The sequence below is a fragment of the Hirundo rustica genome, chromosome 1, assembly GCF_015227805.2.
Source record: "Hirundo rustica isolate bHirRus1 chromosome 1, bHirRus1.pri.v3, whole genome shotgun sequence".
Lineage (NCBI taxonomy): Eukaryota > Metazoa > Chordata > Aves > Passeriformes > Hirundinidae > Hirundo > Hirundo rustica.
This window is the reverse complement of record NC_053450.1, coordinates 112,324,640-112,347,003: the sequence shown is the minus strand read 5'-3', so window position 1 is coordinate 112,347,003 and position 22,364 is coordinate 112,324,640. Positions and strand designations below refer to the sequence as shown.

At 39.4% G+C, this 22,364-nt stretch overlaps 2 protein-coding genes across 2 annotated transcripts in view; one reads left to right on the top strand and one right to left on the bottom strand.

The window, feature by feature from the left end:
* Window positions 1–12,665, bottom strand: part of ACAD11 (acyl-CoA dehydrogenase family member 11) — a 29,584-nt gene extending 16,919 nt beyond the window's left edge. Inside the window, exons 1-13 of the mRNA XM_040057853.2 lie at window positions 12,313–12,665; window positions 10,453–10,552; window positions 10,101–10,226; window positions 8,532–8,693; window positions 7,937–8,101; window positions 6,075–6,222; window positions 5,397–5,518; window positions 4,864–4,970; window positions 4,598–4,721; window positions 2,806–2,883; window positions 2,271–2,409; window positions 2,053–2,160; window positions 808–906 (exon numbers count right to left, since the gene is read on the bottom strand). Of these exons, the coding sequence (XP_039913787.1) occupies window positions 808–906; window positions 2,053–2,160; window positions 2,271–2,409; window positions 2,806–2,883; window positions 4,598–4,721; window positions 4,864–4,970; window positions 5,397–5,518; window positions 6,075–6,222; window positions 7,937–8,101; window positions 8,532–8,693; window positions 10,101–10,226; window positions 10,453–10,552; window positions 12,313–12,449 (1,615 nt within the window). The 5' untranslated portion in view covers window positions 12,450–12,665. The remainder of the gene's footprint in view (window positions 1–807; window positions 907–2,052; window positions 2,161–2,270; window positions 2,410–2,805; window positions 2,884–4,597; window positions 4,722–4,863; window positions 4,971–5,396; window positions 5,519–6,074; window positions 6,223–7,936; window positions 8,102–8,531; window positions 8,694–10,100; window positions 10,227–10,452; window positions 10,553–12,312) is intronic.
* A 123-nt stretch (window positions 12,666–12,788) lies between these two features.
* UBA5 (ubiquitin like modifier activating enzyme 5) lies at window positions 12,789–22,324 on the top strand. The gene is made up of 12 exons (XM_040058529.2): window positions 12,789–12,934; window positions 13,972–14,017; window positions 14,107–14,196; window positions 14,965–15,074; window positions 15,487–15,573; window positions 16,217–16,301; window positions 17,131–17,235; window positions 17,414–17,541; window positions 18,115–18,250; window positions 18,705–18,780; window positions 19,557–19,663; window positions 20,226–22,324. The coding sequence occupies exons 1-12, from the start codon at window positions 12,789–12,791 to the stop codon at window positions 20,307–20,309; spliced, it is 1,200 nt and encodes a 399-aa protein (XP_039914463.1). The 3' UTR covers window positions 20,310–22,324.
* Window positions 22,325–22,364: the final 40 nt, after the last annotated feature.

Genomic DNA, 22,364 nt, shown 5'->3' with positions numbered 1-22,364 from the left:
GTGTGACCCCCTAAAATTTTCTCATTATTTCCTCTGGGACTGCAATGAGCAGCTGGGGGACACTGACGCAGAGCAAAGGCTAAGCCGCCAGCAGTTAAGCAACACTCTTGGGTCAGGAGACAAGATTCCATGCCTCTTTTTGCTGCCAGTTTTACAGGAGTAGAACAGAGAGAGAGATCTATCTTCTGGTGACTCCAGGTATTGCACAAGCACGTATCAACATTCAAGTTTAAAAACTCAGGTTTTTTACTTGGATTCCAAACTCTCAGGGAACGATGACTTTCAAGTTGTTGTCACACGTTTTGGCAAAAGAGTAAAAGAACTACAATATTAGGGACAGTTGTCACTTACAGTATAATGCATTGATTTTACTGGGAATTACAACATAAAACCTCCTGTAATAGTCCATCATCACAGGCTACTTTAAAAGCAGCCACATTTTACTGTAGCTACACAGTACTCTCAAACCTCTCACACAAGCTGCCAAAGACAGTTTCATGAAATCAAAGCCACAAATGTGTAAGTTAACTGATAGAAAAAGGTAATGTTTAAAGGAAATATCAGCATTTGTTGACAGCACTCTGTGAACAAAATTCAGAGGTTCCAAAAAGGGCCCAAATCCCCAAACTGGATTTGAATCTTGGACTTTGGTTCATAGAACAAAAGCTCAATTCAGCTCCTTCTGTTGTTTTACATTCTATTGCTTTTACTCAAGAGAAGACTAATTTTCATCTCAGAAATGGAGCACAAATACTTTTGTTTTATTAGTTCTTGGAACAAATTCTAGCCTTAGGTTTCCACACTCACCACTGCTCCACCACTTCTTGCCGTTGATCACGTAGCTGTTCCCATCTTGCTCAATGGTGCATTGCATATTGGTGGCATCACTTGAAGCCACATCAGGCTCTGTGTTAAAGGAAAAAAAAAAAAAAACCCAGACTAAATATAAAGGCAATACAACCTCCACAAATTTAAGGCTCTAGATATACTCTAATAAAAGTACACTCTTTTGCTACCAGTAGAAAAACTCTTTGAAGAACCTCACTGCTGGTGGTCGAAAGACTTCTTGTTTTCCAACAATCTGTTATTCATAGGCAGTTTACATGTATTTGTTCTTGGGCTTGGACCACCCTTTGCAATCAGCCCTCTTCCTTTCCTTGTGTTTTTAAACCCTTTATCCTTCCATTGCATTTACAGGTAACAGGTATATTTCTCCTCAGCCTATTTTCTCCTCCTGGGTTCTTCTCAAGCAAAAACAGAGATTGAAAATAATTTTGTGGTTGTATATGAAATAAGACTATGAAAAGTTGCCAGCAAAATGTCATCAATGATTTTTTTGGAAAAGATTCTTCCTCTCTTCTTTCACCATTAACTCTTTTAACAGGCCATCTACCTTAAAACAATTTCCTCTTGGGAAACACAGTGAAATGGAATTTGCAAAGTAAGCGTTTGCAGGGCTGAGTCCTCTTGATTCCCTCTGACACAGGAGGATCAAGATTTTGGCATCCCTTGTTACAAAAGACACCTCCCTAGAGCAAGAGCCAGACTTTCCAGAGAGGCTGAATGCCACAAGCTTTCAGGAGCACAACTAAATACAGTGCTGAGCTATGGACATAAAGCAAGTTATTTCTAGGTTATATCTTAAAAAAAAAATCTATGACGCTGCAAAATCACACAGCTTAAATCAAAATAATCATACTGGGACTCTATTGTGAATGTCTAGAGAACTCCACAGCACACGACAAGGGCAAGCTCTATTGTAAACCTGTTCGGTACTATAAATTGTATTTCACTAGTACAAAAATTAAACTAAAAATATATAGAAAGGAAATACTAATTATTGCAACCATGACAACTGGCAACAGCAGCGAGGCTGCTCCAGTTCGCACTGACATCTCATAGATGATTTTATACTCAAGCACATCCACTGATACTGGATTAGTACAGAAATGTCCACTGTAACACACAGCTTGAAGTTTCCTACTTTTCCATGCATATGCCATGTGAAGTTTCAACCAATTGGCTCGAAATTTCTTCTGGAGAAAAATTTACCTGTCATGCAGAAGCAAGAACTAATCTTCCCTTCCAGGAGAGGCTCCAGCCACTCTTTCTTTTGCTCTTCAGTGCCGTACATGTGGAGGACCTCCATGTTTCCTGTGTCTGTAAGAAATCAGCAGTCATGCTCACTGCTCAAGACACACAGCCTGTAAGGTGTAAGACCCCCAAGCTTTTCATGCTCCCAGCCGTAGTTTTGGGGCAGCGTTGCTAACCTGGTGCGTGACAGTTGAAAACCTCAGGAGCAAAAAAGCATCTCCCTGTCTCCTCAGCTATTAGAGCATAGTCAAGCTGGCTGAGACCACTGACATCTGGGAGGAAAAGATTCCACAGACCTTCTGCTTTGGCCAATTCCTATCAAAAAATCAACAGAAAAAATATCAGCAATAAGTGTTAAAAAAAAAAAAAATTAAATTCTGGCTTGAAACACATTTTCTTTGCTCCTGCCTACCCTGCTGTCCAATATATCTGATGCTTTTTTCAACAGCTATTCTGAAATTGCAGGTTCAGTCTTTGACTGAAAGCTTACATATGCCCCACTCAGACCTCATTTTGTTTTTCTTCTCTCTTATTTGTGTTCTCACTTTTTCAATACTTCCCTCTTCCTTTCTTTTAACTGTTCCTCACATTGTTTCTTTCCATCTAGAGTAATTTCTTCAGCAGGATATACCAATTACTCTTATGGTTCTGTGTTTGTGCTCTTTTACTGCTAGAGTAAAATATTTGCTAAAAATGTTTGCTATTCCATACCTTCAGTCTCTCCAGCAGTGGTGGTTTCTTCCATCTGTCCTCAGTATTTCTAGGTTCAGTATAATATTTTACTATTTCCTTAGAGAAACAATATAAAAGATGCTGTTTAAATTAAGAACATACGTAACACCATCTCTTCCAGATCTATGACCCAAGGAAGCAAGTAAAACATATTCAACACAGGTTTACACTACATAGTTGGTTGCATTATAAAATGAAATATATAATTGAAAGTTCAACTGCAATCTATTAATTTTGCAGAACTTTAAATATCAGATGACCGCAATCAGAACCTTAACTACTATTTGGGATGGTTTAAAGTATGTCATCATAGCACTAGGAGGTCAGTATTTTCTGGCGATAAAAGTACCTGCTACCAACAGTACACACAAGAGACACAAACGCAAAAGTAAAACAACAAATAAAAGCCTGATGTCCTGACACTTAAAACTCAGACAGATAACCCAGCTCATCTTTTGTTAACTGTGAGAGAGAAAACAAAAACAAAAACAAAAAAACCCACAAAAAATACATTTTTCTCTTCCTGTCAAAATAATTCCTTAACAGATACTGTAAGCAGTCATTCCAAGCACCAGTCATTAGTTTTAAGTGAACCTTTACATTCAGTTATCTTAGTGTTTTCACAAGCATGTTTTAGTGAGGCACAGAACTTCAAGCCTGGCCCAGACCTAGTTAAAAAAAGAATAAAAGTAGTGCCCAATTCTGAAAATGACACAATAAAGACAAATGGCCAAGTAGAATTTACAAGTCCTGGTTCACAATCTCTGTGATGAGAAATAACTTCCAAGCACAACACGACTCATCTGAAAAACTTGCATGGCTATTTGTGGTTCGTTTGTTTTTTAAAGCAAATATTTTAATTATTGCAAGGCTTTCTTGGACAATCCAAAATTACAATCCAAACTTAGTCACAGACATACATCTAAAGAAACTTTGCAGATCAAGAGTTACTGCCCTCGACCCCTCCTTGTAATAGGTAGATCTATACATAAACCTTTTAGATTAAGATGTTTTCTGCATTTCTGCCTGACTTGGGGAAAAAAAAATAATTCAGAAAGCCAAACAACAAATTCTGCAAGAAAAGCCATCTGCACTTCCATGAGGCTAAAAGCTGAAGCAACTTTATAAGTGGAAACTCCTAACCTTCCTAGGATAAGAAGTAAATTACTTCATCTAATTTTTCCCTTCCACTAACTATGGACTTTGTGTATATTTCATTATCTAATTTCAAACCTTCACTGGTATTAGATTTATTCAGGAATGAGGCTACTCTGATACATTATGCAATCCCATTTTTTGTCACAGCCTAAAAAGCAAGAAACAGAAACATTCAGCTTCATATGGTTAAAATCAGCAGTTTCTATTTTTAAATAGGTGTCTTTTGGTTGAGTATCTACTAACAGTTCTACGTTGTTGTTAGCCTAACAAGTATTTTGGCAACTTCCTTTAAAAAGGAGTTCTTTCTAAAAGGAGAAGTTCTTACACTTCAGAAGTTTTTAAAAAAAACAAAACACTTTCATTAACAATGTATACAACATTTTAGTCCCGAAAAAAAATAATGCAGTCTATAATGATTTCTGCTAATATTTTGTAATGCCACAATCATTACTGCATGAAAATAAGTCTGTTTTGGGAAAAAAAACCAAAAAACCAAACCAAACCAAAACAAAAAAACAAACAGGAACACATGACTTCTAGACATATTTTTACATTTTTATGAAGTCTAGTCAGAAAATGTTCCTTTATAAACAGGTTAATGAAAAGCTTTTACCTTCTCAGCTGGATAAATGTGCTGCTTCATGAACTGCTTAACCTTCAGCAAAATTTCTTGGCCTTTCCTACTTTGATGGAAGAGCTCTGCAGAAATGCTGTGTTGTGTGTTGCTGAAGGATGACCTAGGGAAGAACATCCAATGCAGCAACAAGACCAGATTTTTCCTCATAATAACATAAGCTGCCTTGGACAGGCATTTAAATAACTGAAGATGTTGGAAAAGCTTTCCCCTTGCATTTGACCAGTCACTTAGACCACTCTTACCTTTTTGAGAGCTCTAATCCTCTTTCTGCTAAAGGCTTCACAATCTTTGCAAATTCATGACTATTCTCTGCAGAAGCATTTCCTATGCGATACCTGGCATATACACCCTAAAACCAAAAGAAAGCCATATATGGTGTAATTATGCACTTAAAATTTTCTCTTTAAGATACTGGTGATTTCTTCAAATAGAAAAGTAACACTTAAATGCACATAGTCTTTAAAGGAAAAAACTTACTGGGATGTGCTAATATTGGTCTTGGTATATTGCTGACATAATGGAGAAGCTTGCTGCACAAGAGTTAAAACCATACCCCAGCTAAACCAAATGAAAGGCAAATCACAAAAAGTAATAGTGGAAAAGAAAAAAAAAAAAAAAAAAAGACAAATGTCTGCACGTGATATGGCAAACGAGCCCAGCTTTTCCCTCAAGGCGACTGACAATAGCATAGACACACGATTATTACCCATGACTAAAGGAACTAGCCTAAAACACACAAAGATCTGTGACGTTTCAGCAAATGTGAAGGTATTACCTGGGCTATTGCTGCCATTTTAAAATAGGACAAAGCAAGAAAAAAGTTAAAGTTGGACAAAGTAGTGGAAATATGCCGGCAGCGGCAGTAAATGGAAACCAGTTCTTCAAAGGAAGGAGTTTCTGCAAAAAAATAGAACAGATTTTTTTAGAATACTCAACATTTTCTATGATTTTTTTCCACCTTATATGTCAAACATTTGAACAGTTTTTAAGTTGTTTTTATGAGGTATTTCTTTTACATAGTAAACACCAAGATTTATCATTTCTCATGACATAACTGTGATACGGAGAGACCAAAGGAAGAAGGAGTTGCCAGAATTTCAGATAATCATAACATTTCCTGCTGCCCTTTGTCTCCACTCCAGTCAGACAAATAATTTCAACTGGGGGGAGAAAGGCTTTTTTTTTAAAATTTTAATTTATATATTTACATTTAAATTTCTTTTTTTTATTCCTTTATTCTTTAGAAAGAACAGATAGAACAGAACAGAACTTGATAGAACAGAACTATCCAAAGACTCACTATCAGCATGTTTGCTACAACAAAAAAAATTATGGAGAAGTTCTTTACAAACAGAAAATGATAGGCTCGTGAATTTACCATTTAATTCCTATAACATTTCAAATAGAAACCAAGGCTAGGGTTTGTTTCAAGAAAAAGATTACAGTTTCATACCTATGTTGCCTTTGAAACCCAAGACAGACCCTTGACCTAAGGCCTTAATAGATGCAGGCCAAAAGTAGAATTGAGTGGCATATGCTAAATCTGCTAAAGGATGACCAGTAGTTGAAAGCTCCCAGTCCAGCACGGCCAAAACACGAGCCTTAAAGAAAAATAAAAACCTCAAGTGAGTGCTAGAAGACACTTTCTCTCCATCCACAAATGCACAACACACTCAATATCCCAGTGTTTTATTTGGTTACTGTACGTCTAAAATTAAAAACACACACTGTAGCTGTCTACAGCAAGAAGAGTTCCTTTTGGCACTATCTAAAGATCTGCAGAAAATTAACATTCACATAAGGACAGATTGCTAGGCATTTTTCCAAAGAAAATCTGATTTAAATCTACATTTTTGAGTGGTGTTCTTCCTGTCAGAAACTTCCAAACTCTCCAAGTGTAAAACATGATTGAACCAAAATATCCTAAACAACAGTGGTACTGAGAGCTGTTGTGTTTCTTTCCCAGTCCTGTTGCACAGTCCTTTAGCACAGAAGTTCACAGACAGACCATGCACCAGAAAACTGTCACAACATTGTCTGTAGATTAACATTTACACGGGGAACTGAATTTCCTAAACAGGAAGTCAGTCGCTGCCCTGAGTGAGCCTCTGCTGCAAGCATCCTTGCAATGGTGTCCTCAGCAGGGTGGTCTGAGACTCCCCACAGTGTCATTCTGATAAATTCTTATAATCCAGCTGTCCTGTCAATGGGTCCTGAGTGACCCCTCCAGCCTACTCATGATCCATGGGTACTTGAAATATGTGGAAAAGTCTTTCCTACATGGTCAGTCCTGGATATTCAGGAATGATTTCTGAAGATGACTTAAAATTACCTATGTACAACTTGGTCAATTCCTTCAGTTGCATCAGGAACAGCTGGGAGAGTGCCCAAGGCTGTCAAATTCCCTGCTCAGAGAATCAATCAGCTCATTTAAGCCTACAAATCATGTCTATCAACTAATCTATGCACAAAATCTCAAGGAATCTCTGGGATCTGTTGCTTTGTCATGAAGCAGGCATTGCAGTCACGGTCGCAAGTTCCAGGCATGTCTTCTGGTCACAACACAGCAGGTAGCACAGAAAAAAGTAATGAAAATGCAGCTGTGTTGATGGATAGGTAGCACATGTTTATTTCCATAAACTAGAAAAAAACCAAAAATTTCTTTTCCCTAAAGATGAATGGGAAACTTTCAGGGTCTCTGTGATCTACATGTGCTCCATAACTAAACAGCTTTGGCAGATTTGCCATTGTTTCCCTTAGTGTCATGTATCATACATTCAGCTCCTGCTCCAAATGCCTTTGTTGTTTACTGAAGCCATAAAACAGATGTCAGTAGGCTTTGGATCAGATGTTTATGAGGTTTAATGAAGTGAGCCTTCAGCTGCACTGAATCCAATAGGATCTATGCATATAAAATGCTTTGTTCCTGTACTTTGAAGCAGGGACTAGAACTAATGAATAGAATATCTCTTAAGGCCAGGTTGGACGGGATCCTAAGCAACCTGGTCTAGTAAAAGGTGTCCCTGCCCATGACCAAGGAGCTGGAAATAGATGACCTTTAAAGTCTCTTCCAATTAAACAATTCTGTGATTCTGTGATTCCATCCATTCTATCTAGCTCCTGCAATGAAAGTCAGGACTGTATTAGGTACCTAAACACCTTACACAGAGTATAGAGAAGAGATCAGTTTTCTACTGTTTCTTTCAAAGATGTTTCATCCACTAAAATAACCCACATAGTGCAAGTGATACATGAGAGGACTACAAACAAATGGAGTGCCAAAACCTACTAAACGTACAAGTACATTTCAAATACCTCTGTTGGGTGGAAGATGATGTTATCTATTCTCAAGTCCCCATGAATCAGTCTTTCTTCATTATCATCAGGTGGCAAGTTATTTGCTAACCACTCAGCCAGCTTGTTCATGGCAGGAATATCTGTATGAGCAGCTGCATCATACTGTTTTTTCCAAGTCGATACCTAAAAATTAAAAACACTCCAACAGATTTTTCATGTGATTCACAAGTTTTTCAAGAGTAAAAAATTTTGAAGCATGTGCTTCTGGGCTTTGGCTATCACCATGTCGCTTGAAAATTCACTAAAGCCCACTACCTCTGCATTTACAAATGTGAACTGAGATATCAAAAGACCAAATGAAGACTAGATCTATTTCAATCCTATTTACACAGCCCAAATCTTGTGTTATTCCAAAAGCAAATGCGTATCATTCCCTAAGTATACCATTACAGAATCGATCTGAATGTAGTAGTGGCTTCAGACAGTGCACAATTAATTGAACTAAGTGAAGGTTTAATAGCTAAAATATGACCATTAATGATTAATAATTTAGCTTGCAAATCAAATAAACATTCAAAGACCAGACGAAACAAGAGAATGCTAAGAGATGTACCTGTCTTTTGCAGTATCCTGGTCCTCTACCATATCCTTGGAGACCCAACGACTGTAAATCAAAGGAGTGCAACGAGGCCAGAGTTTCCATCATTGCAAGGTACAGAGCAGAACGCTCTGCTGGGCCCACCTCAGGCAGAGACACGTCTCGGAAAATGCGACCCTAGAAATACCATAGATCGGCTATTTGGTAGGACGTACACATCAGATGAAAAGAAGTAAAACTATACATTCCACAACCAAAAACAAATGTATTGAACCAACACTCCCTATGCAACCAAAAATTCCTTCCTCTATTATTTTATTCCTCACCCAGGGCCAATGAAGGTAGGCACAGTAAACCCAGGTCACTAGTATATGGTGATTCTGTAGATGAAATTCTGAATTAGAACACTCAATAGAATTAGATACACTGCAGGTATCCTCAAGCTTGAAAGTACCAGAAAAAACAATGTTACTGTTCTAAAAGCTCTAAAAGCTAAATTGCAGAAAAAATACCAATGAAGACCCCAGGGAAAAGGAGGGACAGGCAGAGGAATGGGTGGGTTGTGGGTACAGAGACTTAAACAATCCAAAGAAATTCACTCATTTTTCTCCTTAAAAGCAGTTGAATACGTGAATACATTTAGAAGATGGACTTGTTGTTCTATTTTCACAATTGTTAAAAAGAGAGCAGCGCTAACCATTGTAGAATGGACAGACTGTACACTTACACGCATTTACATGCTACATTAGAAACGCAGAAAGGTTTCTTTTTAAGGAAAAACTTTTTTTGAATCAAACCCAGTAAAATCTTTGATGCAAGAAATCTGTTTCAAAATTTTCACAGCTCTTACATTCTCTTATGGTTTTTGTAGGAAAGTTAGCCTAATCTTCAGAAACTGGCCCACAAACTTATCCCAGTGAACCTGATGATAGACTGGGATGCAATAGAAAGGGAAAGGCCTGAACTCAATTCCTCCTCCCACAGGATTAAAAAACAAACAAACAAAAACAACAGAAACAAACAAACAAACAAACAGGACACACTACAGCAGACTTACACTCAAAATCACCAAAATCTAACAAAAAGCGTATCAATTCAGCTGCAGCACCCCCAGAGTGCTGGACCATAGACAGGATATGCTGTGCTCTTTCTGAAACTAGTGTTTGAGCTGGAATCCTGCTTTGTTTGCAAGAAAATGTGATTGTATGTCAATTCCTATCTTCACGACTAAACAGGTCCCAGGATGTCCAAAGATTCAGTTTACAGACTGATTTTTTTTCCCTCTGACTTGTGTATGCTTTTCACAGAAGCAATATTGCCTCATTTCAAGATATCCTACCAAGACCTCAGACAAGAACAAGAGGTTAAATACTGAGCTAAAAATTACAACGAAGTGTGAAATGAACCCTGGAGAAGCTGAAATCTGTGAGCATCACTGATAGCTAGCATTTCTTTAAAACATCAGATTATTATGCTCATATCACAAAACTGTGCTGGGTAAGGCTCTAACAGAAAGGTTTTAGACAATTTAAAAGCAGGTTGTAGTGGGGAGAAGGAAAGAATCTCTCACACTGGAGGACTAACCTGCACATGCTGCATTACATAAAACTCTGTTCCAATGATAGAAACATCACTGCAATACAAAAGGGGCTCAGGCACTGGAAACCCAGCTGAAAATAAGGCTTTCTGCACACGATATTCTCTGTCGACCTGAAGAAGACACAGAAATTTAGGTTCAATTAAAACCTCCCAAACATGAATGAGCACATTCATGAATCCTCTTGAATGTTTAATTATATGTAGAGCACAGAACATGGGCGATAATGAGGCAATCCACTGTATTTCTGGACACTCATCAATGTGCTGGACCATCATGTATAGACCCTGGTCACCTGAAAAACAAAGTATTTGAAGCTCAGTGAAGGATGTTACTTACCTTGTGTGCTCCAGGTAAAAGGGGACCATGGGGCTTCTTCCTGAGCACAAAAGCCTGTCCACCCTTCTGAAGGTAAAAGGTTGGGTTTGACTGGCCTGAGCTGCAAAGAGAAAGATTATAATTACCCAAAAATGCAAGTACTTACGAATTTGTAAACTTCTAACAGAAACGATACTTGCAAAGAGCATTCTGACTTGTTCTGATCAAAACGGCAGGATGGAAGAAAGCATCTTCTACACAGCTGTTTTGTGCTGGGCGTTTTTTTCAACTCTTGACTGGAACAGGCTGCCCAGAGAAGTTGTGGATGTCCCATCTCTGAAAGTGTTCAAGCCCAGGCCGGATGGGGCTCTGAATAACCTGGTCTAGAGAAAGGTGTCCCTACCCACGGCAAAGGGATTGGAACTAGATGATGTTTAAGGTTTGCTTCAGCCCAAACAATCCTATGACTCTAGTCTATGATTAAATTACTGATGATTCTAGTACCAAGCCCCACTGTTTGCCAGCCTGATTGCCAAATCCAAAGATTATGCTTTAGGGATAGCCTACAGGAACGGTAAAATTTTAGAGAATGCATGACGGAGTCATAAAGGAAATCAGACATTTCAATCACATGCATGCAAAAAGAGAAGGACAACCCAGTTAAACCCTTCATAACACCTTGTCTACCATATTCCAATCAAACTCATTGATTCTTATTTTCTTCGAGGCTCTGTACTAATCCGCATGTTTTTCACTCCTTACTCTGGTTAATTTTTAACATGTATTCTGACCCAGTCCAATAAATGAGTAGATTACTATTGGAAAACACAAATCAAATTAACTTTTGCCCTCATTCCTCCCATTACATTTCCATTCTGCCCAAAGCAGTCAGGGCACAGTTTGTAATAGTTTAAAAAGTTTAACAGACAAATACTCTGCTTGGAACAAAACAAATTTAGGTCAGCTGAAGCCTTGAACTGTAATTACAAGACAAAGAAGTAAAAGCATAAATACTAAAATTTTAGCAGTCTTTACTATTAGCTACTCTCCGAAGGCCCTCCTGAAATCTCCTCAGCTGAGGTACATGGGAAGATTAGGGCAGATTGAATGAATTAATGTTTTATATTTACATCAGAAGACAGTGAAAAATCGTTCACTGTTTCTTAGTGGTAGCTGCAGATAAGTTAGTCAAGGCCATGCCTACAAAGGCATTAATCCTTATTTTTAGAATAACTCTACTTCTAGTAGTTAGTTCCTGACGTGAAGTCGTGCAGCCACACCACTGATTTGCTGAGTGCAAACGAACTCAGTGCTCTGTGGAACAGAGGCTTTGGAGCCTGGCTGTAGCACCTCCCCGGCCCACTGCACAATGCTCTCCGGGCAGTATTGGGAATCTCGGCACATCCTTACGCCGTTCTCGGGGATTTGCTTACCTGGTGTCAGCCTAACGCTTTTACCATTGATTTCTTAAGCCATGTATGTGCTTCTGAACATTACTATTTGTTGCGCAATTAAAGATGGAGCAGATGAATTGCGATTTATGTGTAAGCAGTAAAACAGTCGTAAAACAGCGGGAAGCCCACACAACACAGCCCGCCGAGAGCTAGCCACAGACCTAGCGTGACGAGGGTCACTTTGGCCGCCACCGCAAACTTCGCCTCCTCCGGCAGCTCAAGGACGACTTGGGATGTTCCTTTAATTGGACTAAGTCAGAACGCATCCTAAAAACCCATCGATGGCTGCTGCCCGCCATCCCGACGGCAAAGGGCTCTACCTCGGACAACTTTCCCTGTCAGGCGGCAGCGAGCGGCTCCTCCGCTCTCCCATCCCGGGCGCTCCGGGCCTGTGTCAGTCACCTGTCACCAGTGTCACCAGTGTTACCTGTACTGCCTGACAGCCAGCGCGCCCGCGGGCTGCCGAGGGAAGCCGGGCAAGCGGCTGCTCAGGTACCGCTCCAGGCTGTCCTGGTCGAAGCGGTGCTGCCGCCGCACCTCGCTAGTGCCCGGCTCCACCGCCATCCTCGGAGGCCGCGCCGGAGCCCGCCCGGAGGGTCACCCGGAGGCGCCTGGCTCCGCCAAGGAAAGCGCTTCGCAGTCCCCGGGATTATCGGTCCCGGAAGCTTCTTCTGGAACGCGACGTTTCCCGGGAGGCGGGTACCGCCCCGGCAGCCACCGCCCCTCAGTCCCCCACGCCGGGCGCGAGGAGGCGGCCCCGGGAAGGAAGGGTTGGCCCAGGGAAGGGGCGGCCCAGGGAAGGAAGGGTCGGCCCAGGGAAGGAAGGGTCGGCCCCGGGCAGGGGCGGCCCCGCCCCGGCGCTTCCCGGAAGCCGGGGCGGCCCGGCGCAGACGTGTCGCTGCCATGGCGGATCCCGGGCGGCTGGAGCGGCTGGAGCGGCGCGTGCGGGAGCTGGAGGAGGAGCTGGCCCGGGAGAAGCGCGGGCGGGGAGCGGCGCGGGCCCGCATCGACACCATGAGCCCCGAGGTGACCGACTCCAACCCATACAGGTGCGCCGAGCGCCTGCGGGGCTCCGCCAGGGTGCGGAGGATGGGGAGGAGGGAGAGCCGAGGGTCGGAACGGTGGGTGTGGGTGAAGCGGGAGAGGCACGTGGAGCCGGAGGAGGCTCGGGCGGGTGGGAATCTCGGAGCTGGGGCTGGCTGTGCTCGGGAGGCTGTCGGGCAGTGCAGGAGCAGGTGCGCTGTGCGGAGCAGGGGAGAGATGCTCTCGGATTTCCCACCTGGCTGGGTTGGCAGGGATGGATGTCGGGGTTACTTTGTATTATCTTGCTTTACAACGCTGGCGGGGGGAGAGAGAGAGAGGGGCAACCTTGTGAGTTTTTCGGCTAGGCTGCTAGTAAATGGGACAGGTGTTGGTATTACATGGGGTCTTACTCTCATTCCTCCAAATTGTCTATTTTAGAAGTCGATTTATAGAATTCTTGAGTTTTAGAGACCCCTTCCCTTCTAGAAATCTGAAGATTTTTTTGTTTTGGTTTGGTTTTGGGGTTTTTTTTTTCCTTAATACAAGTTGATACTTGTACTTTCATGAAAAATGCAGTAGAGGGATAAAATGTTACTTTAAAATCCTTTCAGTTATCCTCAAAACCTGATAGTCTCTATTTATTTTATTTTTTAATGTTAATGTTAATCTAATCAAATCGATCAGAAAACAGTACAAGTCTTCACTAGTTTGCTGCCATATGGTTCATTACCAAAAACAAAAAAATGAATCTGTAAATCAGGGATCTATTTACAAAAATAGCTGTGTCCTCCTGATTTCATCGATATCATGCATACAAGAGGAATAGGTGCATGAGTTCCTGCAGGGTTAGGACTCTGGTGCAAATAGGAAAGCATCCATTCTGTCACTCAGACTGGGCCTAGCTGGCAGTCACAACTGCAGCGGAAACAGCAGGCTTGAGTTTATTGCCTGGTGAGGTTATTTCTAAAGCAAAAGTGATTTTAAGTACCAGAAAAGCAAAATTGTTGTTAGAAACATTAAGAACAGTTTCTGTGTAACGCTGAATTAATTTTTTCCTTTGTAGTCGCTTGATGGCATTAAAAAGAATGGGAATTGTCAAAGACTATGAGGTAGGATCCTGTCTGTAATGAAACATTGCATTTTTTCCCTGGGAGGACCACTGTTGAGATACTGATCTGTGTATTATTTATTTCTACAGAAAATCCGTACTTTCACAGTTGCAGTAGTAGGTGTAGGGGGTGTTGGCAGTGTGACTGCTGAAATGCTGACAAGGTGTGGCATTGGTAAGGTAATGAGAGTTTTTTTGTTCTTCTGTATTTTTATAGTAGATGGACCAGTCCTCTTCATAAAGAATTTGATTTGATTTCACTCTGTTGATTTTACCCAAGTAAAAAATGTTGTGAAGAAAGCACTCAAGAACAGCACTTGCGTAAACATCACACATGAAGAGTCTGTATTTTTATTACGCTGGCAAAATTGATTTATTTAGGGCTTAGTCCTGTATCATGTGGATGATTCTTGTTTGGATGTTTGTCATTTCCATAATCTTATATGAACCCATGTCTCTAATCTTCATGTTGGGTTACTGCAAAAGGAAAACAAAGCAAAGAAAAAGGAGGGGGCATTTCACATAAAAGATAAAGTCTTATAAGAACCAAGTTTGTATCATGCAATTGAAATGTAGTAGATGACAAAGAGATATCTTTATCACAAACATTAGTTTGTCATGTGGCAGCGAGTAGGAATGTGATAATAGATGTGATACTCTTCCTATAGGTTAACCTGTTGAGTATTCTTAGGTTAGATCAGATAACGAGTTAACTTTTTATTGAGCAATTTTAATGATGTAACAGATTGGTTCAGTTTTTCACATCCTTAAGATGTCAATTCCTCTTGTATGTGAACTGAATGGGTCTCTGAGGGAGGGAGTTTGGTTGGGGGAGTTTTCTATGACTTTGGTTTTAGAATTAATTTTGTTGTTCAAAATGCCTTGCCACAGTGCTCTGTTTGCAGAGTCTCTGGAGATTCACAAGTGTTAAAACAATCTTTATTCTAGCTGCTTCTGTTTGATTATGACAAAGTGGAACTGGCAAACATGAACAGACTCTTCTTCCAACCTCATCAAGCTGGATTAAGTAAAGTGCAAGCAGCAGAACATACTTTGAGGTATAACTTGGAGAAGTGGGTATCAAAATGTATTTAGCCAGGATGCTGCTCCAGAAAACTAATGTTTCACTCTTAATCATTTGTAAAGTAGCATGATCTAATTTGGGAATTTGAGTATAAAATATTTGTGGGGATGATTGATACTTCAAAGACATTTTTGTACTGGCCAAAACCTTAATGCCAGTCTACTTCTTAAGTATAGCCAGTTTTGCTCAGAAGTTTGGTATAAACGATGCCACTTCCATATGTTGTGGGGTTTTTTCTTATCTAATCTGAATTTTTGACAAATATGGGTGAATTCTAGAGTTCAGATTGGAAACTTAAGACTGTAGCAACACTCATGAAGTTAGGGAGTAGAATGTAAATTACCATTTTATTCTATATTACTGACTCCTATTATTTCCTCCATAAGGGATATTAATCCTGATGTTCAGTTTGAAGTACATAACTACAACATCACAACACTGGACAACTTTGAGCACTTCATGGATAGAATAAGGTAAAATCCCCCAGCTTTACCATATTGCTAACTTCTGCTGATGTGTGCTTCTACACAGCCTCACATTTTTCTTGTTGGGGCTCTTTTTCAATTTAATAACTTCCAATTGAAAACCTCTGGGAAATGCATGTATATGAAGACATTCCTGCCTAGATGTGTTCTCTAAAGCTGGCATTTATTTCTGCTGATATGTAGTTATTTTTTATATGAGTGCATCTTTAGTTTTCCAAGACTCCAGGTTTTCCATTATGGAAAACAGGTCAGATCATATCTTGAGTGCACTTTCAGGTATGATTTATAGAATGAAGGAGAAAGTAGTTATTGGTGGATCTCACAGAGATCTGAAATAACTTACACAATTTGCAGTTCTGTTGTACAAGGATACAATTCTCCAATACCTTGTACTGTGAGTGCATACTGTATGAAACAGTCTAAAGTGCCCATCTATTTAAACCCCAGCTTCAGCATGGTGTTGTATCTACTGCAGATCTAAGATGCTGTTGTATCCTGTACTGCATTTGCACAAGTCTTGTTAGAAATTCACTTTTCTTGGGCTTCTGTACTTCAAAAGCAGCGTGTTGGCTGCCTTGTTGGTGTTTTGTTCTGCCAGCAGTTTCATGTACACCTCCGATGCTTGTTTCAGTAACGGTGCACTGGAGGAAGGGAAGCCTGTGGATCTGGTTCTAAGCTGTGTGGACAACTTTGAGGCTCGCATGGCAATTAACACGGTAAGGCCATCAAAGGCACAAGCTTGTGGAAGTCTCTTTTCTCCTATAAATAAAGTTAGGAATTGTGAAACTATAGAAAAGAGAAGAACTTAAAAACAATCTCCTGAGAAATGTCCCCCTTGGCTTGAGGAATCTGAGCTTTTACCCAGTTTTTATAAACCCATTTTATGTGTATAAATATCACTAAAGACTTTAAAGTTACTATCAGCTAATGGTTAGTAAAAGATCAAAGTACCATAAACTCTCTTTTCAAATTACTCTGTTTATATAATGGTATTTTCAAAGGCTGGGGTGTTAAATCTTACAAATTTTTAAAGATTTTCTATAGCTAATTGTATACTTCACATGACTTTTTGTATACTAAGAATGCTGTTTATTTAATCAAACTGTTTTTCTTTAAAGTAGCAGCCAAGGTAGGATATATGCCAAATGTGTGTTTTCTGTTATCCTTCTGCTGACTAGATCCACAATATGCAGGCAGGGAAGGCACACAGATACACTGTACCCAAGCCTCTAAAAGTCATTCCTGGAATTATATTCTGTAGTGTGCTGTAGCTGAGTCACTAATGTCTGTATTTGTTAAAACATCTCAGGTCCTCAGGAAAGCACAAAGAGCTGGCTTCATGAGGGCAGCTTTAATTTGCTGTTTGATTCATCCTTTGAGGAAACAATTTCTGTCCTATCTCTTCATGTCCCTTTTTCTGACCACAGCCTTTTTGCCTGAAAGCAGGGAGATGATGTGTTTCATCACTCCCAATTTATCACATTTTTTGGGTTCCTTTTCATTAAACGTCTGCAGCGCTGACCTGCATCTCTGTGTGTTTATAAGGCCTGCAATGAACTTGGACAAATCTGGATGGAGTCTGGAGTGAGTGAAAATGCAGTGTCAGGACACATCCAGCTGATCATACCCGGTGAATCCGCTTGTTTTGCGGTACGTGGTGCTCTGCTGAATTGCTCACTCGCCTGTTAGATTGGGACTGGGAATGTGAAGATTAGCTGGCCTAGTGAGTGTGATCCTGGCACAGCTGATACAGTACCTTAAAATTCAGTGTGATCTGTGGGGTTTCTTGAAAGCTGTTTTACAGCTTAATTTCTCTGCTGTCCCTCAGTGTGCTCCTCCACTGGTAGTAGCTGCAAATATTGATGAGAAGACATTGAAACGAGAAGGAGTTTGTGCAGCCAGTCTTCCTACAACTATGGGTGTTGTGGCAGGAATGCTTGTACAAAATGTTCTCAAGTAAGTGACTGAGTTGCTGCTATTTGATATGAACAGAAAAATATGAGAAAAAACTCCAAGGAACATTTCATAATGACAGGTCTGGTTCTTTCTATATGTTTTGTGGCATGTTTCCTAATGCTGTTGGCAACATTGAATGGACCTGAAACTCACATTACTTGAATTTTAACTAGAACTTTTTTGGGGTAAGAAAGTTTCAGTGTTTTCCAAAGGATTTTTTATTGCATACACACATGCACTTTTTTTTTTCCTTAGTTCTGCATTTAAACATCATTAAATTACACATAAAAAATGCTGACTTTGAAATTTTGTACATAGAAAAGAATAAATTACTTCTCTTGCCTGTAGCTGAGTTATTCTCACACACCATGAGAAGATGGCATTCCAAATTGATCAAGTTATTCTGTTGGCAGCTGACTACAGCATAACTGCATTTAAGGCAATTGCAGTAGCTCTACAACTCCTTGAGTCTAAAAGTGTATGCTAAAAGTTCTTTGAGGAAAATCATTCTCTGAGCAACTGAAGTTTTAGGTTTGCACCTGTGTTACAAGCTCCTTTTTTCTCTGTTTCTAGATACCTGTTAAATTTTGGTACTGTGAGTTATTATCTTGGTTACAATGCAATGCAGGATTTCTTCCCAACTATGTCCATGAAGCCAAACCCCCAGTGCAGTGACCACAATTGCAGAAAACAGCAAGAAAATTATAAGGTAAAAACGGTTTGGGATTGTGGGTCGATTTTTTTTATTTCCCTTTTCTTAGAGAACAAAGCAAGCTGCAAATCTGTAGTAAAAGAAATTGTTGGTTGCTACTCCAGTTTGCAGCAGTCGTCTTCAGATGGTTGCACGTTTCTAAATATACAGTACTTACAGTTACCTTAAAGTAAAGGGGAGGAAGAAATATTGAGCAATTATGTAGAAGTCAATATTACTTAACTGAATGCTAACTTTTCTGGCAGTTGTATGTTTCTGAGTGTTAATGGGTTTGGGGGTTTTTTTGACCTTGAAGCCTTTTTGCTCCTAAGCAGTCGCCATTTGGAACTTTTTTATGTTACATATTGGAAAAAATCTGAATATTAGGCTTGAATTTCTTTGCTGTTCTTGGGAATTGGACTGTTAAATTTTGATAATTGAGGGGTTTATTTTTTCTGTGTTTTCCCTCCAGAAAAAAGAAGCTGCAAGACCAAAAGAAGAAGTAATTGAAAAGGAGGAAGAAATAGTACATGAAGACAATGACTGGGGTAAGTCATCAAATGGAGACTAAATTATGTTTCCAATACTGAGATTCAATTTGGGTGAACACAGTTTAGGGTAAATAGAATTCTTCTAGTTCCTATTTTTTGTAACTTATGCTGTGTAATTACTGTTGGCTTTTCACAGGTTTTGAAAATATTTTTACCACAACTTGATGATAAGTTTTTAGTGCAATATGCAGTTTTTAGGCTCAAAATGTAACTGCTGCTTGTATAAAGCTTTTTCAGAAGATGGTCTGAAGGTGAGAGAGCTATGAGAAGATGTATTTAACTGCATGTTCCTTTTAAATATACTAAAGGGCAGCTGTCATTTCCATAACCACTGTGCTGAGGCATCCCGTGGATTTTCACATTCCTCTGAGGGTTTCAAATTAGAGGGAATTATCTTAAGGAATGGTAGATTTGTTTTATATAACCATTTTAAGAATGGAGATACATGTTCTGTTTATTACATGCTATAGAAAAAGATCTTATCTTAAAACTGGGAGAACTGTCCTTTTGATAAAGTTTAAATGCTAAGGACAAGGAAGAGATGCCATTCTGGTTCATAAGCTGCCCATATAGAATTATTTCATATATTGTAAAGAGAAAGTATTTTGTACCAATAATGGAATCAAGTTGTTGAAATCAAAGGTGTTTCTGCTTTAATTTTACTCTGTTTGGGGAAAGTAGCTGCACTGTTTCCCCTTACTGTGATAACTTGGTGATTAAAGAACTTTTTCATCTAACTTTTAATGGAGTTCTTGTTTCTTTTTAATGCAAAGGCATTGAATTAGTATCAGAAATTTCAGAAGAAGAGCTGAAGGCTGCATCTGGCCCGGTACCTGAGCTTCCTGAGGGAATTAGTGTAGCATATACTATCCCGGACAAGGTAACATATTTATTCTTTATCAATTTTTGAAATACACATTGTAGGTTAAATTTATAATACCAGCCAGTTTGGTTACCCTTTAAACCTAAAACGGAATTCCAGCTTGAGCAATTCCAGTGAAACTTGACTCAGTTCATTTGATTAGTCCAGTTTTGTGTTCCTAGGAAAGATACTTCTTTAAGTGTGGATGCTAGTGTGAATGTACTGCTGAGGTAATAGGAATGAATGCATTTGGGTGCTGGGGGAAGGAGAGCAAATGTGAATTTCACAGTTGATATTTTGGTGACTAATTAATTTTTATCATACATACCTTGTAAAAGCTGTATGGAGTCAAAGAGCAATGAGTATACCTGGGGAACATAGAATCTGAATGTACTGCAGTAAGAACATTTGAACTCCTAGTCAAAATAGTTTACAGTTGAAGCTTATATTCTCTTAGGCCTAACCTCACAACTGAGTGCCTGGTCCTGGGAAAATTGTGTGGTGTAACAGCAATAAAGCTGACCTGTGGGGGTTTTTGTTTATTTTTTTGTTGACAACTTTTTCTTCCTGTTCCTAACAGGAGGAGAATTTAATAACTGGGGAGACAGTAACAGAGTCTGAAGAAAGCCTAGAAGAACTCATGGCCAAAATGAGAAATATGTAGAAAAACAAATATTAAGTACAACTTTCATGAATTTGGATGGACACTGGATTTAGTGAAGACCAGAAACCTTACTTTTTTTTTTTTTTTCTTTTCCTTTTCTTTTCTTTTTTCTTTTCTTTTTTTTTTACCTCCATTGAAGCTTACCTTTACTTTTCTGATGAATCAGAACTGTTACAGGGGCGAGAAGGACACAGACATACATTGTTTATATTCTGTTTTCTCATCATGTCTTTATTAGCAGGTAGAACTATGCTACTGTAAATTTTAGTTTCTCAACATTGCTAGCATCCAGATATTCAGTGGCAAATAAAAGGACCTGGATAAACCAAAAAAGCAGGCACAGCACATTATATACCCTATCATGTGATGAGAACAGCACAATAGAACAGGCCAAGGGAAAGATGAAATCTGGTTGAGTGGACTGAGTAGGTGAAAGGCAGATGATAATGCCTCTCTCATGTTGCTGCTCCTGATTTTCCAGGCACTTGTACTTGGTTGTCATTCACTGGTCTGAAGTCTTGGCATGGATCATGCTGTGGCTACTTTTTATGAGTAATGAGAACATCTAAGCCTTTTCATCTGCCTTAAATGTCCCTGAGATGGAATTTTTCTTTTTCAATGTCTTACTACTGCTTGTCCTTAAACAGCTGCCTATGTTTTGTTTGTGATGTTTTGAGTATACTGTAAGAAGGTGAAGTCCTTTGTTAGTATTACATTAGCAGACTGCATATCAGCATGCCACTATTTTGTCTGGTAGATGCTTTTCATGACAAAATTATGAGCAACATTGGAAAGAACCGGAGATTTTGTCTACCTTTTCAAAAGTCCAAATATATTTTTGTTGGTTACTGAAAGTTTAGCTATAATTTTGATTATTCCCCATCACATTGGCTATATTAAGGAATGTAAGTCTGAGTTTGTATAGAAAGTCTAAAATGAGATGCTACAAAATTTTAGTTTTGCAAATATCCTCATTGGAATAGCTCACCTGTTGTATTTGTCTTGTAAATGACAGCAGTACAGTTATATAACCCTTTAAATGGCCATGTGTTAAACTGACCTGTAAATATTTGCATCCTGGAGCACCAGTACCCTGCAGAACTGGAAGGATCAGTTTCAAATATTTTAACTACTGTGGGCATCTTACCCTGAACTTGGTAATTATCTCAGCCTTGGCACTATAATACAAATATTTCCAAGTTGGGCTCTTCAAGAAACTTTTTCACAATGTGATGTAACCAACACAGAGCCAGCTGTTAATGGCAGTGGTAGTATCCCACTAAAGTGTAGAGACAGCAATATCATGGTGGTGCTTCTGTTTCTTAGGGCAGCTGAATGATTAGCTCGTTATAGTTAGTGAAAAAATGTTTCATTTCTGAGCAAGAGTTACAAACTTCAAAATCAGTTTCCTCCACAGGTGGCTTGTAATTATATTATACACACAAAAATCATCTCTGAAAGCAGTGAGGGAAATTTGGGGTGGGTTTTGAGTGTGGGGCATTATACTGTAAAATCAAAGTGGCTTTTTTGGATTGAGTTTTGTTTTGGAGAAACCAGGTTTTAGAAATGAACTGCAAAGAAAGATAGGAAATAGAATAATGAGACCATTAAAAAGGTAGATACTTGAATCTGTGTCACTAAGTCTGCGTTAGCTTGATCCAGTGTCAATTTACATGTTACTTACATTTCTGTGTGACTTGCACCTTTCTGTTGGGAACAATAAAAGTCAGGCACACGTCTGGCTCTGGAAATCCTGTGGCAAATGGCTGACCCATTTCTAGAACAGCTCAGTTCATCCTGACTCTGAACTATTTGGCTGACATAGCTGCTATCACAGGATTGACAGCTTTATGAGAGGCAACTTCACGTACACTTTTATGAGGGAGTTAATACACTTTTGTATGCCCTGTTAGAGAGTACACACAATGGTTCCTGTGTTACTTTTAGACTTTCAACTTGTATATACAAGAAGAATTTGAAATAATCAGAAAATAAATAAAAGATGGTTTTATGTGTATGTGTAATGGTTAAAATAATTTAAAAATAAACAGCATC

Bases quoted from the DNA above. Each gene is read 5' to 3' on its own strand.
- UBA5 (XM_040058529.2), top strand. From the start codon at position 12,789: ATGGCGGATCCCGGGCGGCTGGAGCGGCTGGAGCGGCGCGTGCGGGAG. The intron at 17,542-18,114 runs GTAAGTGACTGA...CTCTGTTTCTAG, and splicing joins CTTGTACAAAATGTTCTCAA to ATACCTGTTAAATTTTGGTA. The intron at 18,251-18,704 runs GTAAAAACGGTT...TTTTCCCTCCAG, and splicing joins AACAGCAAGAAAATTATAAG to AAAAAAGAAGCTGCAAGACC.